General features: G+C 32.7%; 1 protein-coding gene across 4 annotated transcripts in view; it reads left to right on the top strand.

Moving 5' to 3' along the window:
• The window catches only part of LOC135643307 (uncharacterized), a 29,500-nt gene extending 15,219 nt beyond the window's left edge, over positions 1–14,281 (top strand). For 2 of the 4 annotated variants that reach the window (XM_065160105.1, XM_065160106.1), the window contains 5 exons: positions 4,482–4,552; positions 4,644–4,737; positions 13,061–13,186; positions 13,286–13,375; positions 13,655–14,281. In XM_065160105.1, coding sequence (XP_065016177.1) covers positions 4,482–4,552; positions 4,644–4,737; positions 13,061–13,186; positions 13,286–13,375; positions 13,655–13,753 — 480 coding nt within the window. In that variant the 3' untranslated portion in view covers positions 13,754–14,281. Of the gene's footprint in view, positions 1–4,481; positions 4,553–4,643; positions 4,738–9,506; positions 9,546–13,060; positions 13,187–13,257; positions 13,376–13,654 lie in introns of those variants that run through there. The other 2 variants (XR_010498207.1, XM_065160107.1) reach the window with 2 other exon arrangements.
• The last annotated feature ends 263 nt before the right edge of the window (positions 14,282–14,544 follow it).

Below are 14,544 nucleotides of genomic sequence, written 5' to 3' on the forward strand. Positions count from 1 at the left end.
TATTAATACCTAGGGATGTAGTTGTCCTAGATTGAACTGTCATTGGAATTCCAAAAAGACCTTCGGCATTTTTATATAGAGATAATTCACAAATAATCTTATCTTGCACCACAAGGCTTGCAACGTACTGATATAATCCATCTAAAACTTTTGCATCAAACCCAACATATTTAATCTTATAAAAGAATTATAGGTTCAAATAATATCCTACTACATATAAGGGACGATGAAGTTGATAATTTCATCTTTTGTCAATTAATGTAAAAAATCTTATTTTTTTTTTAATTTTCATTAAAAGATATTTTAATCGTCTCCTTTGCTATATCCATAGCCTTATAAACATCTCCTATTGCAGGATTATTTTTATCATCTACCAATTGAAGGACTCGAACAAGAGAGCCCATTACCTTTAATAGATAAACTACATGATTCTAAAGGATGGTATTAAGATGATATCAGTGACCCTCTTGCCTTTTGCTTCTTTTGCCCATTTTCTTGTCACCCATTTCTCAGAGGTAAACATATTTCTCAAGTTATGTTTTTGACGATGCACGCTCTGTATAATATTAAGAATGAAGTAGCAAATCGGGTGACACCATATCTCACCAATTCTTTGTTGCCTGTGCAATCACTATATTGAAAGCCTCAGCATGATTATAGAAATCCAACAACAAAGATTGCCCTTTCTAAAGTTTTCTTAATGTTAGAGATCATTTCAATATCCTCTAATATTAAATCAATACAATATGCCACGTATGGAATCCAATATAAGTGGTCTTTTTATTTCAAGTAATTTACCTAAGACAAAAGATAACAAAAATGATAAGACTTCAGATTTTAACACATTTAATTAAAAATAAAGTAATGAAAAATTAAAAAATTCAAAAGATGAATATTACCAGCTAATATATAGTTGCTTCCAGCGATTTCAATAGGTGCTCGGGCGCTCGCCTAGGCACTCAGGCGAGGCGAGCGCCTAGCCCAGGCGTCGGGCGCTTCGGGTGAGCGCCCGGGTTAAACCAGGCGATAAAACCAATGTTTTACGTTTGGTTCGGTCTCCGGTGCTTCAGTTGGTTCGATTGAACCAACTAAAGCACCAATATCAACCTCCCAACATCCCTCTCGCGACTTCCCCAACCCTAACCCTACTCGCGATTCTGCCGCTAACATTTCCTCTCTACTGTCGCTGCCTCTTTCTACTATCGTTGCCATTGTCGCTGCTTGCCGTTGCTGTCGCTGTTGTCGTTGTCACTATCGCCGCTCCCGCTCCCGCTCCTACTACTACTGCTGCTTCTCTGAGTCAGGAGCCTCAGTCTTACTTACACCGCTACCGCTATCGCTGACGCTGCCACTACCGCTGCTGTCGTTGCTTGCCACTATCGTCGCTCCCACTCTTACTGCCATTGTCGCTACTGATACTCTTTCTTCCTTTACTCACATCGACTCGATAGTATACTATTAACAGTATATTAACTAGGGTCTGCCGTACCGAGCCGTACCGCCCGGTACGGGCGGTACGTACCGGTCTGACAGGTTGTCGGTACGCGGACCGACTGTTACCGGTCCGAGTGCACTGTAGCAGTGCTACAGACTCGGTACACCTGGGTGTACCGCTCGATATACCGTACCGTACTGGTACCGAGCCCAGGTCGAAATACCGGTACGGTACGATATTGCGAACCTTGATATTAACAGTATACGGTTAACTGTATACTAGTAATAATATTTTTTTAATTATTAGATTAATAATATATTATTTTGATTTTAATACTGCTAGTTTTATTTATTTGAAATTATTGTTATTTTTTTGAATTTTAAAATTTTTTTGTTAATGTGATATTGTGATTCTGTAAGATTTTTTAATTTAATATCATATTTTTATTTAAATAATTATATTTATTAATTAATTTATATATTTTTATATTTTAGCGCCTCGGGTATTTTTGTACCTTGGCGCCTTTTGACGCTTAGCGTTTTTTAAATCACTGGTTGCTTCCATTGTCGGTTATGACTTGAACGATATTTTGTTCTCCAATTTCTTCCACGAACTTGTCAAGCAAATCATATATCTTTCTCTAGATTTTACAAAAGATGAAGCATCTATTGACTTCACAAACATAATCCCTAAAGAACAATTAACCATAAAATTAATTATACTCCTGCGACTCCTGTTAGTCCAAGCATCTGACATAATAGAGCAATCATGTGTTGCCCATGATTCTTTATGGCACTTTAGTAAGTCATTTGTATAATTCAACTCTTTTTCAACAATGGAACTCGCATCTCATAATAACTTGGAGGTTTTAATCTTGCACTATATCTTCCAATAGCTTCAATCATCTTCTTAAAATTATCTAAACGAGTTGTACTAAGGGGAAGATCATCCTGATAGAAGAAGCTAGCAATGTGCTGAATTATTCATCCTCTTATTTCTTTAGTACAAGCATCACTTATATTTGTTTGTCTTAATTTTGAGCCTTCTGCTTGCCCTTATTGCTTCTGTGATCCTTGAAACATATATAGATCTATCGGTCCTTTTTTACCCTTCTTAGTACTTATAACTTCTGTTGTGTATTTTTTTCTCACTTGGATTGACACTCATAGAATAATCTTCTTCTTTATCCCTGATATATTCAATATTATCTTCTAGTAAATTCCTGTAAGATTCATTCGTTTGCATCTTCTTTTCATTCATATAACCTAGCAACTCTTCTTTTACCTCAGGTGGACACTTCTTGCAAACTGTTGCATTCTTAATATTTTCTACTAGATGTTGTTTTGCACGAAAAATATCACATTTAGTAGTCTTATCATAGAAGATGCAAGTCACCGCATTAGGATCTTTAAGATCTTTTAGATAATTATACTTCCATGTAGGATCTTTTTTTGTTGTCATTAGAGAATCTATTGAGTTGCTTTGTACACTTGTCATTTATCCTGAAATCCTAATAATAATTTCAAATAAATAAAGATTAGCAGTATTAAAATCAAAATAATATATTAATAATCTAATAAATAAAAAATACTATTACCGGTATACTGTTAGCAGTATACTAAGTACAGTCGATGTGAGAAGACTAAGACCGAAGTTGCTGATTGAGAGCAGTGGCAGCGCCGAGTAGCGACGGTGGTAGCGGCAGTGGAGAGCAGCGACAGTGGAGAGGGGCAGCGACATTAGAGAGGAAATGTCGGCGGTAGAATCACGAGCAGGGTTAGGGTTGGGGAAGTCGTGAGGGAGGCTGATATCGGTGCTTTAGTTGGTTTGATTGAATCAACTAACGCAAATGAGACCGAACTAGACCTAAAACATTGGTTCGGTCACTTGATTTAACTCGGGCAATCACCCGAAGCACCTGGCGCCTGGATTGAAGCGCGTCGCCTGGACATTAAATGAGGCGCTTGGGCCTCGCCTTGCCTAGGGGCACTGCTTGGACATTAAATGAGGCGCTCGGGCCTCGCCTCGCCCAAGCGCCTAGGCGAGTGCCCGAGTGCCTTTTGAAATCACTACTTTGTCTTTATACTAGACCATACATTTAGGGTGCATTTGGGAACAAATTTGAAATGTGCATTGAGGGCCCAATGCACATTTTAAATATGAATTGGTGTTTGGTAATTTTTTTAAAAATCATATTTGGCCTGGATGCTGCATTAAAAATGCTCAAATGCTAATGTGACCTTAAGGTAGTATTAGCATTTCAACATTTACGGGATGCTAATATAATTTTTTAGCGTTTCCTCATCCATTCTTTCAATTTTTATCATCGCCCCTTTTCTCACAAGTTTGAAATTTTATTTATTTATCTTTAAATTATTTTACATTCATTTATATATATATATTATATGGGCTGTACAAAATTTTGTAAGATTATGTACGTTTATTTATTTTATTTATTTATTTACTTATTAATTTAAATGAAAAATATGTATTCATTTTTGAATAAATATTAAAAATGTTTGAAGGGTAAAATTATCATATAATATTCAATAGACTTTTGAAATATAATTTTATCAAACAACACTTATGTCAATGCACATTTAAAATACACTTTTCATCTATTGTTTACGAAACACTCAAATCATTTCACAACTACACATTCACCCAAGCCCCTTTCTCTAAATGCACATTAAAAATGCAAATGTGTTCCCAAATGCAATCTTATTGCCTAGTGCTTTGTCCGATCAGCAGTATTATTTTTTGTTTGATATTGCCTTTTAGAAAAAAATTCTCCTTTCATATATAATTATTGTGTAACCATGCACGCTAGACACTTACAAGACTCGAATCCTTTACTGCTTAATGTGCATATATTATGCAAAGTACGTGGATGTCTTCTTAGAGACATCTGAATATCTGATACTGCCATCTAGTGATAAGAAAACTCAATATAATTAATACATTGCAATTTATTGATATTCAATGACATGTTGAGAACATTAAATTTAAAAGACTCTTTCAATATTGTGTAAATGTCCTTGCACAGGTAGCTGCATTTAGAGCGACACTAGAAGAAATATCTGAGTCATCTCTTTTAGTGCATGTTGTGGACATCAGGTATGAATTCAATATAATATTATGTATTCTGTTTGTACTTCTATCTGGCAGTTTACATATTGATTATTATCTTCCTGATGTGAAATTCCAGTCACCCACTAGCTAATCAACAGATAGATGCTGTTGATAAAGTACTTACAGAGTTGGATGTGGCATCAATACCAAAGTTAGTTGTGTGGAACAAGGTATGCATATATCTTATTTGTTCTGATCTAGGGAGTTTTATTCATGTAGACTTTTTTTTTTCTTTCTGTTTTCACTACTGGGAATAGATTAACATCTAAGGAGCTTTTTGGCTGTTGGATATCCATATGAAATTCATTTTACCAACGGATTTTAGGCTCATAATTGGAGGATTAGCCATTTAATCTTCTGATTCCCATATATATATATATATATATATATTTTAATATATATATATATATATATATATATACATATATATATATATATTTTAATATATATATATATATATATATACATATATATATATATATATATTTGTGATGATGAAATCTATCTTCATGATAAGTGATTCTCAGATTAAAGGGTATTTTGACCCTAGACCATGCATTGGAGGATGCCTTGTTCACTGGATTGTTCTTTTATTCCCAGAGCTTAAAGTGTTGAGAGAACTTACTTTAAAGATATATGTTGGTCTAAAAAGAATTCAGCATTTGGGTTGCTACATTTCGTTAGACAACCATCCAATCGATTACCTTGAAACTTTTCCATCTTTCCAAACAAGAGAAGACTGATCTGATCAGGATCGGGTTGGGATTGGTCCTTTCCTGTGGTAAAATGTAAATACACATCCTTGTTATATTTTCTATAATTCTGATAGAACAGATATCTTGTATGAAGGGATTGAAAACTATGTCATGGACAGGTTCTTCCTATCCCCTTCTCTGCCTTCAATCACACTTCCTCCTAGATGGAGGTAACATTAGCAACAGGTAATATTCCTTATTCCACCTTTCCTCTCAATCTCTTTAATTTCCTGTTCTTAATCCTTGTACCCACTAGTAATATTCCTTATTCCACCTTTACTCTCAATCTCTTTATGCTCCTGATTTCTTCTGCCCATTGTAAGTGGCTGCCACTGGCAGTACCCTTGCCTCCTCTTCTCTTTACCGTCTCTTCTACCTTTTAGTTATTGCAAGTGCAAACTAAGAAGCACGGACACAGACACAATGACATGCCATTTTAAAAAAAATTAAGACATGGACATAACGAGAACACACGTATTTTTTAATATATATATATAATATTTGATTAATATGAGTTTTATAATATTTATACTTAAAATTTATAAACTCAGGAATGTGAACAAATAAATATCATTGTACAAGTTGAAACAATTAAAATCATCTAAATATTAGTATCCAAAATAAAGATTGAGTATATAAAATAATATTTAATAATCACTAAACTCATTCTCTACATCGTTATCACCTTCATTTGATGATTCATCAGCATCATCAATAAAAATAATTTTTTTCATCTTTGGTTCATCTAAGGATAAATTTGCAAATTCAAGTACTTCAACATCTTCAAATAAATCAAATTTCTCTTTAACAATATCCCACATCTTAGTCTTCCCTTTAAGTACTGTAGAGTTCTTATGGAAACGAGATGAAAATTGTGTAAATATCAAATCTTCTCTACATTGAGGAGTCATTTTATTTCTTTTAAGAGGGCATGAAAAAAATAGGTATTCTAGTTTCTTTTGCAACATGATGAAGAGGAAGGTTGCAAGTAACTTCAAAGCTAATGCTTGAAATGAAGGAGTAGATGAATCATATACAACCCACCAACTGTTAGAATCTATATGGTAACAATCGTGTAAAAAATTATAATCAGCAAAGTATAACTCTATTGGAGAAATTAGTTTATTCTTTGATGACACATGTTCTCTTCTCAACAGTTGAATAATATTATTTTAGACATCTTAGTCTTTATCAAGAGACTTGTGAATCTTTATGTGGGGTACTCCATTAGGATTCATTCATCACTATAATATGTAAAATAAAAAAAATAATTTTATAAATATATTTAATTTTATAACAAATATCACTAGAATACCAAAACTAGTAGATATTAGTATTCAAAAAATGAACCAAACAATATAGTGGAGTATTGCTCTTTGTCCAACAGTGAATAGGAATTCGATAAATTACATCATAGAAAGATGAAGATTCGTCTATTTGTTTTCCTTTATATATATATATATATATATATATATATATATATATATATATATATATATATATATATATATTAGTTTTTTCAATCATATGGTCCTACATGTCATATATTAATGAAGACATGTTTTATCCGTGTCATAAAATCTAAGTATACCAGAAGTAGATCCAGTGAAACCAAGAATATAATTATTTTGTCCCACTAAGTATCATCAAATATTTTTTCCTCCACAAATGTTGCATTACTAATATCATTGTCCCTGTAACTTGATCACTTGTCGTTAATAATAACATATTGAAGTTCACCTTTGATAAGTTTAAACCTTTTAAGCATAACAATTGTTAGTGTAAAATGTGTGAACTTCAATGGCACAAAATTGTTAAACATGCATTGTATGTTAACAGCCATCATATGTTAACAATCTATTTAATATTTTTTATTGCATAAATATTTTTTAACGCTAGATTGAGAGGATGAATCACACATGGAGTCCAAACAATTTTTAAAAATTATGATTTAATAATATGCCCTACACCCATGTAATTTGAAAAATTATCAATAATAATTTATATTATATTTTGATGACCAATCTCATTGATAAGTTCTTTTATCAAATTTGAAATAAAATAATTATCCTTGATTTCTCCTGTACAATTGACTTCCTTCATAAACATGGCTCCACCATTATTAAGTTAATTAAGGGTCTTTGTGAATCATTCTATTCGACACATACAATACTAGAATATTTTCATTTAATGTACTTTTAATTGGTCGTAAGAACCTCTCAGTTGCTTTTTCTTTCTAAAGGAGAGTGATTCTTAAGCAATTATAACCAGATGAGAAATAACCAAATAAAGGATTGTTTACAACAAAAGTAAAAACACTAACATAATATGAATTTCTTGCTAGGTAAAATGATAAGCCAATAGAATAAAACATTTTATCAATCTCAAAATGTAATTGATCACGTATTATCATATTAAATTTTGCAACAATACCTTTCTCTTTGTCACTGTAACATAATTTTTTTTCTTCTGATCAAATGTGGAACTGTTTGTACAACCGCACAGGTGACATCTTCATTGTTATTTGTTTTCTATTGAAAAAGTAAAATGCCTTTCGTGTCCATCTCTTGTAATCACAAGGATATCAAAGTACCTTTGTTTGTACCATAGTTGGAAGGCTAAAGCATTTCACTTGGTATTTATGTACAACAGAAATGGTCTATTGAAACCTATATCCTTGGACTTGGTGCTTGTATTGCATGAGTTGATTTGTGAAGTTTAGAGAAATACATAAGAATATAATGAATTAAAGAAACCAGGTGAAAGAAAACTATTAACTTTGTTAGATCCTAATACATAGTTGTGCCATAATCTTACTTTGGCTTTTGCGGAGTTGAACTTAATATGCAAAATGACTAAATATTAAATATTTATTAGCTTATAAAATAATCTCTATTTATGTTTTAAAATATTTTAAAAAAGGTTGTTTTAGGAATCATATTTTTTAGAAGTCAAATTATTTTCTTTTTAATATTTATTTTATGCAACACAAATTAAATAAGTTTGTTAAGTTCTATTAATAGCTCTTTTGTTCTTCTTATATTTAATGATAGAGGTGGTAGGAATATCTCATGATAATGTAACTTTTGTCATCAACTCAAAACAGTTCTTATACAAGTGTTAGAGCACATCTATTAAAGTTGAGGGATTGCCATATACACAAAGGTAACACATTAAAGAATATCTCTAATATGTAAAAATTAGAAAATTAAGTTATGGTAAAACAACAACTAAGTGTTTCGGAAAAAGTACCGTTATGCTTTTCTACTATTTCTTTCGATTGTATGAGTAGTTATACATTTGATCAAAAGAAAAGAAACTTAGGTGACACTAACAAAGGGAAAGGTATTATAGCTGCATTTAATACAACATCACGTGATCAATTATATTTTGAGATAGTTCAAATATTTTAATATGCTGGTTTACTATTTCACCTAGCAAGAAATCCGTATTATGTTAGTGCTTTTACTTGTGTTGTGAATATCCTTTTATTTAGTTATTTATCGCATGGTTATAATTTTTTGAGAACCACTCTCCTTTAGAAAAAAATAACAAAGAGGAGATCTTTTATTAGTATTATGACTGATTAAAGATACATAAAAGGAAAAAATAGTTAGCATTATATGTGATAGACGAAGCGATTCATAGAGGAGATCCTTAGTTAACTTATTGATGGTGGAACCATGTTTATTAAGGCAGCCAATTGTAATGGAGAAATGAAGGATGAATATTTTATTTCAAATTTGATGAAATAACTTATCAATATGGCTAGTTATCAAAACATAATGTAGATTATTACTGATAATACTTTAAATTTGCAAGGGTGCACAGCAAATTATTGAATCATAATTTTTAAATATTGTTTGAACTCCATGTGTGGTTCATACTCTCAATTTATCGTTGAAAAATAATTGTGCAGCAAAGAATATCGAATAGAATCAGTTAACACATTATACAATTGATGGATTTTTGATATTGTAGGTAATGTTGCGATGATAAAAAAGTTCGATCATGAATCATGTTATAAGATTGATCATATTTAATGAGGTTGTACTATTGAACTTACTCAATACTCTATATAGCTGACACAGTTTTTACGTAAACAATTATTATGCTTAAATGGTCAAGCTTATCAAAGATGGACTTCAATATATTGTTATTAATGACAAGTGATCATGTTATAGGGACGATGATATTGATAAAGCAAGATTTATGAAGGAAAATATGCTCGATGATATTTGGTAGGACCTATTTATGATATGCTTAAATTTTATAACATGGATAAACCATGTGTTCATTTAGTACATGACATATACAACGATATGATTGAGAAAGTGATAAACATATATATACATATGAAGAAAAAAATCAAATGAATTCATCTTTCTATGATATAATTTATCAAATTCTTATTCATCGTTAGACAAAAAATAATAGTCCACTTCATTGTTTGGTTCAATCTTTGAATCCCAATATCTATTAATTTTGATTTCTAATGATACTTGTTACATAATTAAGTATATTTATGAAATTATTTATTTTTATTTTTAATTTCAGATATTATAGTGATAAATAAGTCCTAATCGAGTACCCTCACAGAGAGATCCAAATATTTCTCGAGAAAAACTAAGATGTCTAAAAAGATATTATTTAACTATTGAGATTAGAACACATGCCAACAAAGAATATGCTAATTTTTCTTGTCTTTACTGATTATGATTCTTTACACGATCATTACCATATGGATCCTAAAAGTTGGTGGGTTGTATTTGATTCATCTGTTTTTTTCCTTCAAGCATTAACTTTGAAGTTACTTGTGTAGCCGTCCTCTTTATCATGTTTTAAGAGAAACCAGAGTACCTATTTTTTCATGAATTCTCTTTAAAGGAATAAAATGACTCAACGTGCAAAAGATTATGTATTCATTCATAGTAATCTCAATCTTCTTTCCAAGAGAACACAATACTTATTTGAAGATTTATTTGAAGATATTGGAGTACTTGAAGTTGAAAATTTACCCTTGGATGAACCAAAGTTGGAAAAATAATATTTTTATTGATAATGCTGATGAATCACCGAATGGAGGTGATATTGATGTAGAGAATGAGTTTAGTTATTGCTAAATATTATTTTATCTACTTAATCTTTATTTTGGATATTTTCATTTATATGATCTGAATTGTTTCAATCTGTTTGATGATATTTATTTGTTCACATTGTCGAGTTTATAAAACTTTAAGTATAAATATTATAAAACTCATATTAATTGAATATTATATATATTGAAAAATACATGTCCTGACTGTATCCATAGCCTAATTTTTTAAAAAATGGTATATTGTTGTGTCCGTATCGTGTTCATGCTTCTTAGACTCCAATTATAATTGATATATGTTTCCTTGTAACAATCTCTAGATTTCATTCCTAGTGACAATGATTTGTCTCTATGCAGAATCCAAAGCAGATGGCCCTCATGTGAGGGCCACGTGAGTGTAGTGTCGCACATGATGAAGCATGAGGGAGCAATGCCGTGTCCCACAAATGGAAATGAAAATAAATAAAAAAATACATGACTGGACACGTTGGACATGTGTCGGGCTGTGCTGACAATGTGTCGCACACTGATACGTCCACCAAAAGTACTCGTAGATGCTTCAGGGCGTGCAACCACCTCTAGGATAGCGGTCTGACAAATAAATACCAGATGAACAATATTGAACTGGGTGAAATTAAAAACCCCAATCCCAAGTACCATTAGGGGGATGCAAATGGAGTTGAACCACTTTTTAATTTGTCATGAGTCAGTATTTGTAATATTTGGTGTTGTCTTCCTATCAAAAGAGTTGAAAAAATCTCGATGCCCTTTGCTTGGGGCTGAATTTGCGTTGATAGTCTCGTTTTGGCAGTTCTGCTATTTGCAGTCCATCACTAGCTATAGCACTTCCCGTCATCATCATTACCACCGTAATTTTCTGTTTGTTCTAGGATGGACCAAAACCATGTCCCTATCATATTCCCTGTTTGTACACTTGATAGTGCATATAGATGCATGAATGCCAACGACTAACTTTGGATCATCATCACTTCACCCCTCAACCCTTATTCTCATTATGGATAGACTACTTAAATGCCACCTACCAAGTTCCTCTGTGCTTGTTGCTTCTGCTTTGAAGCTTTCCATTAATTCAATTCAATCTTGAGAGCCTATCTAATTTCTTGATGGATCTTTATGCATCTGGTTACATTACGAAATTCACTGGCCAAATGCAACTTTAAGCTTGTTATTACTTCACTATAATCAATGTAGTTTTAGTCAAAGCACCATTAGTTATTGTAGTGTCCGAAGTGATGGATGTGTTGCCACATCAGGTTTAGTATTTTGTTCCTTTGTTAAGACACAAATATAGGAACACAATCAAAGCATTCACAATTGAGTAGTGGAAATGTGGTTTAGATTAGATCAACCAAGATTGTGAAGATCTTGGTCAGTTTTATTCAGATGTACCTAGATCTGTGTAGATTTAGTCTATATATATATGTATATGTATGTATATGTATGTATATGTATATATATATATGTATGTATATGTATGTATATGTATATATATGTATGTATGTATATGTATGTATATATATATATATATATATATGTATGTATGTATATGTGTGTGTATATATATATATACAGTATTTTCGCTACTCAAGTGTTCAAGTTCACTTATTTGTGTGAATTTAGCCTACTATGTTGATCTTGGCTTAGTCTGCATGAACTGAGACTAGGTCTAAGTAAATCTAGGCTACATCGATGTGGATTTTGGATAGGTCTGAGCTAGGTTTTACGAGGATGTTGGTGGAAATTGTGCAAATCTAGAATAGATCTGAGGACCACCTGGAAATTGTTTGGATCTGTACAAATTTTGATCATATCTGTGATGATCTTTGTTGGATCCATGTGGATCTATCTAACCTAGATTCAATTAGTTGTACATTTTATTTGTTATCAGGAGTTTAAGATTAAAAAAAAAAAAGGCTGTTTAGAAGTTTAAAAGGGTGGAGGTGTTGGTTGGATCCATGTACATATAAACAATCGGGATGGTATACTGGGTGGTACAATCGGTATGGTATCGAATGAAATTGCTTGGTCTGTGTACCGGCTGATAATTACTGGTTGCTATGGGCTGTTCCAAATTTTTAAATCTTGGGCCTAGGTACAATATCTAGCTCCCCTCGTATTGGATCTTTCATCTTTTAGACCAATACCAATATTGTTTCTCGGTTTGTGTTGAGCTAAATCAATGGTATCTAAACATTGCATCCGTTGCTATTCGTGTTTGCTTGGGATCTAACACCAAATTTTTGTAGGTTGATGACTTGATATTTACTTGAACAGAAGTCATTCACCCAATAACTAGTGCATAGTGGGTCTATCCGCATGGACTAAAAATCATTAGCTCAGCATATTAGTAGGTCAATCAAGTCATATATAAACAAATTCATGCTTCCCTTATTTCTTGATAAGGGATTGTTGGGATGTCACATCATTATCCCACTGATAATCTTATAGCACAATGACAACTCTCTATCAGAAGTTCAGAACTACTATTTCGTTAATGATTTCCTATTGAGGCATGTTTTCCATATACATGGGTTTATACTTTGTTGATGTTGCAGTTTTATGGAATATTTTGTAGTGAGTAAAATGTTCTATAACTTTGTAATGAGGAGCTGTCTACTGCAGATTGACAAGGCTGATGATCCTGAAAGATTACAATCTGAAGCAGAGCAAATAGGAGCTATATGCATATCAGCAATTAGTGGTGATGGGTTGGAGCAATTCTCCAGTGCAGTTCAAGCAAAGCTTAAGGTATCAATATGCCTGTACTTAAGGATCTAGTCTTTGCAGGATTCACTTACTCTGGTTTGCGTCAATTGTAGGCCATTAACTTTGGGATCATCTTAACAGGACTCGTTGGTACCAGTTGAAGCTTTAATTCCCTATGACAAAGGGGATCTTCTTAATTCAATACATCAGGTCGGAATGGTAGAGAGAACTGTAAGTATCATGCTTGACCATTGACAAACGTATGCCTACTGAAATAACATCACATTGATGTCGCCCCTCATGAAATGCTTCGCACATCTTTTAAATTAAGTGTTACAAATTACAAATTAAGTGTTACAAATTTGACTTGGACATGAAAATCTCTCTCATAATATTAAATTAAGTGTTACAAATTGAGCATATATCCTTTAAAATTTTGAGATTTTCTTCATCGGTTACTTCATGTTGTATTCAAATTTTGACACAATTCATTTTCCTAATCTATTGAAGGAATTCATGGAGAACGGGACCTTGATAAGGGCACATGTTCCTCTTCCACTTGCAAGGTTGCTCACCCCAATGAGGCAACTTGTGGCTGCTGCACAATGATTATGGTATAATGTGAATTCGTAACGATTATGTTATAGATAAATCTTTCTATAGCTAGCGCAAAGAAATTATCAAGCTGTGTTCTCAAAGTACATAGTCTGAACCGTCCTCTATCAAGATAGGAGTCAGGATCCTCTCCTATTCTTAGGAAAAGCTGGAGAAGTTGGAACCTCCAATTCTCAAATCTGGCCTGTCCATCAGATCCTCGTGTCTTGGTCCTCACAAATATGATCGATGCCTATGAATATGATTGAAGGGCTCATATGCAGGAAGATTCAGGATCTGAGAGTCGATGGATACAGCCATTGTGAGAATTGAAGCTTTTCAATACTGTTAGACATAATAGAATGTCTAAAGTGTTTCTGCATGGATTTGAAGCATATCTATAGTTGACATTATCATAAGCCCATAGATAAAGTTAGTGTCCCTGTGATGATAGAATGTTGGATGTGATCTCCAAGTTTTTATGATATAGTTGGGATTTGGAGTGCAAACTTGCATCTTATTATATAGACATCTTTTATGGTCTCTTGATTCCTTCGTCATTGGATACTATAGATTTAACTTTAAAGTAGTAGCGGCGTTGAAATATACAAGATATTATGTTGAATAATAAACCATTTGCATAATGATTCTACATGCTCGATATATATAAATGCCACGGAAGACATTTAAGTTGCATATGTGAAAGGGTCCTTGTGTGGGTCCACGTGGGTCTATGTGGACAACAAACAAATGCCGTATGCGAAATAAATGCATGCATACTAAATGGTTACTTGTTACATGACAGC

Source organism: Musa acuminata, chromosome BXJ3-7 (genome assembly GCF_036884655.1).
Source record: "Musa acuminata AAA Group cultivar baxijiao chromosome BXJ3-7, Cavendish_Baxijiao_AAA, whole genome shotgun sequence".
NCBI classification, from domain to species: domain Eukaryota; kingdom Viridiplantae; phylum Streptophyta; class Magnoliopsida; order Zingiberales; family Musaceae; genus Musa; species Musa acuminata.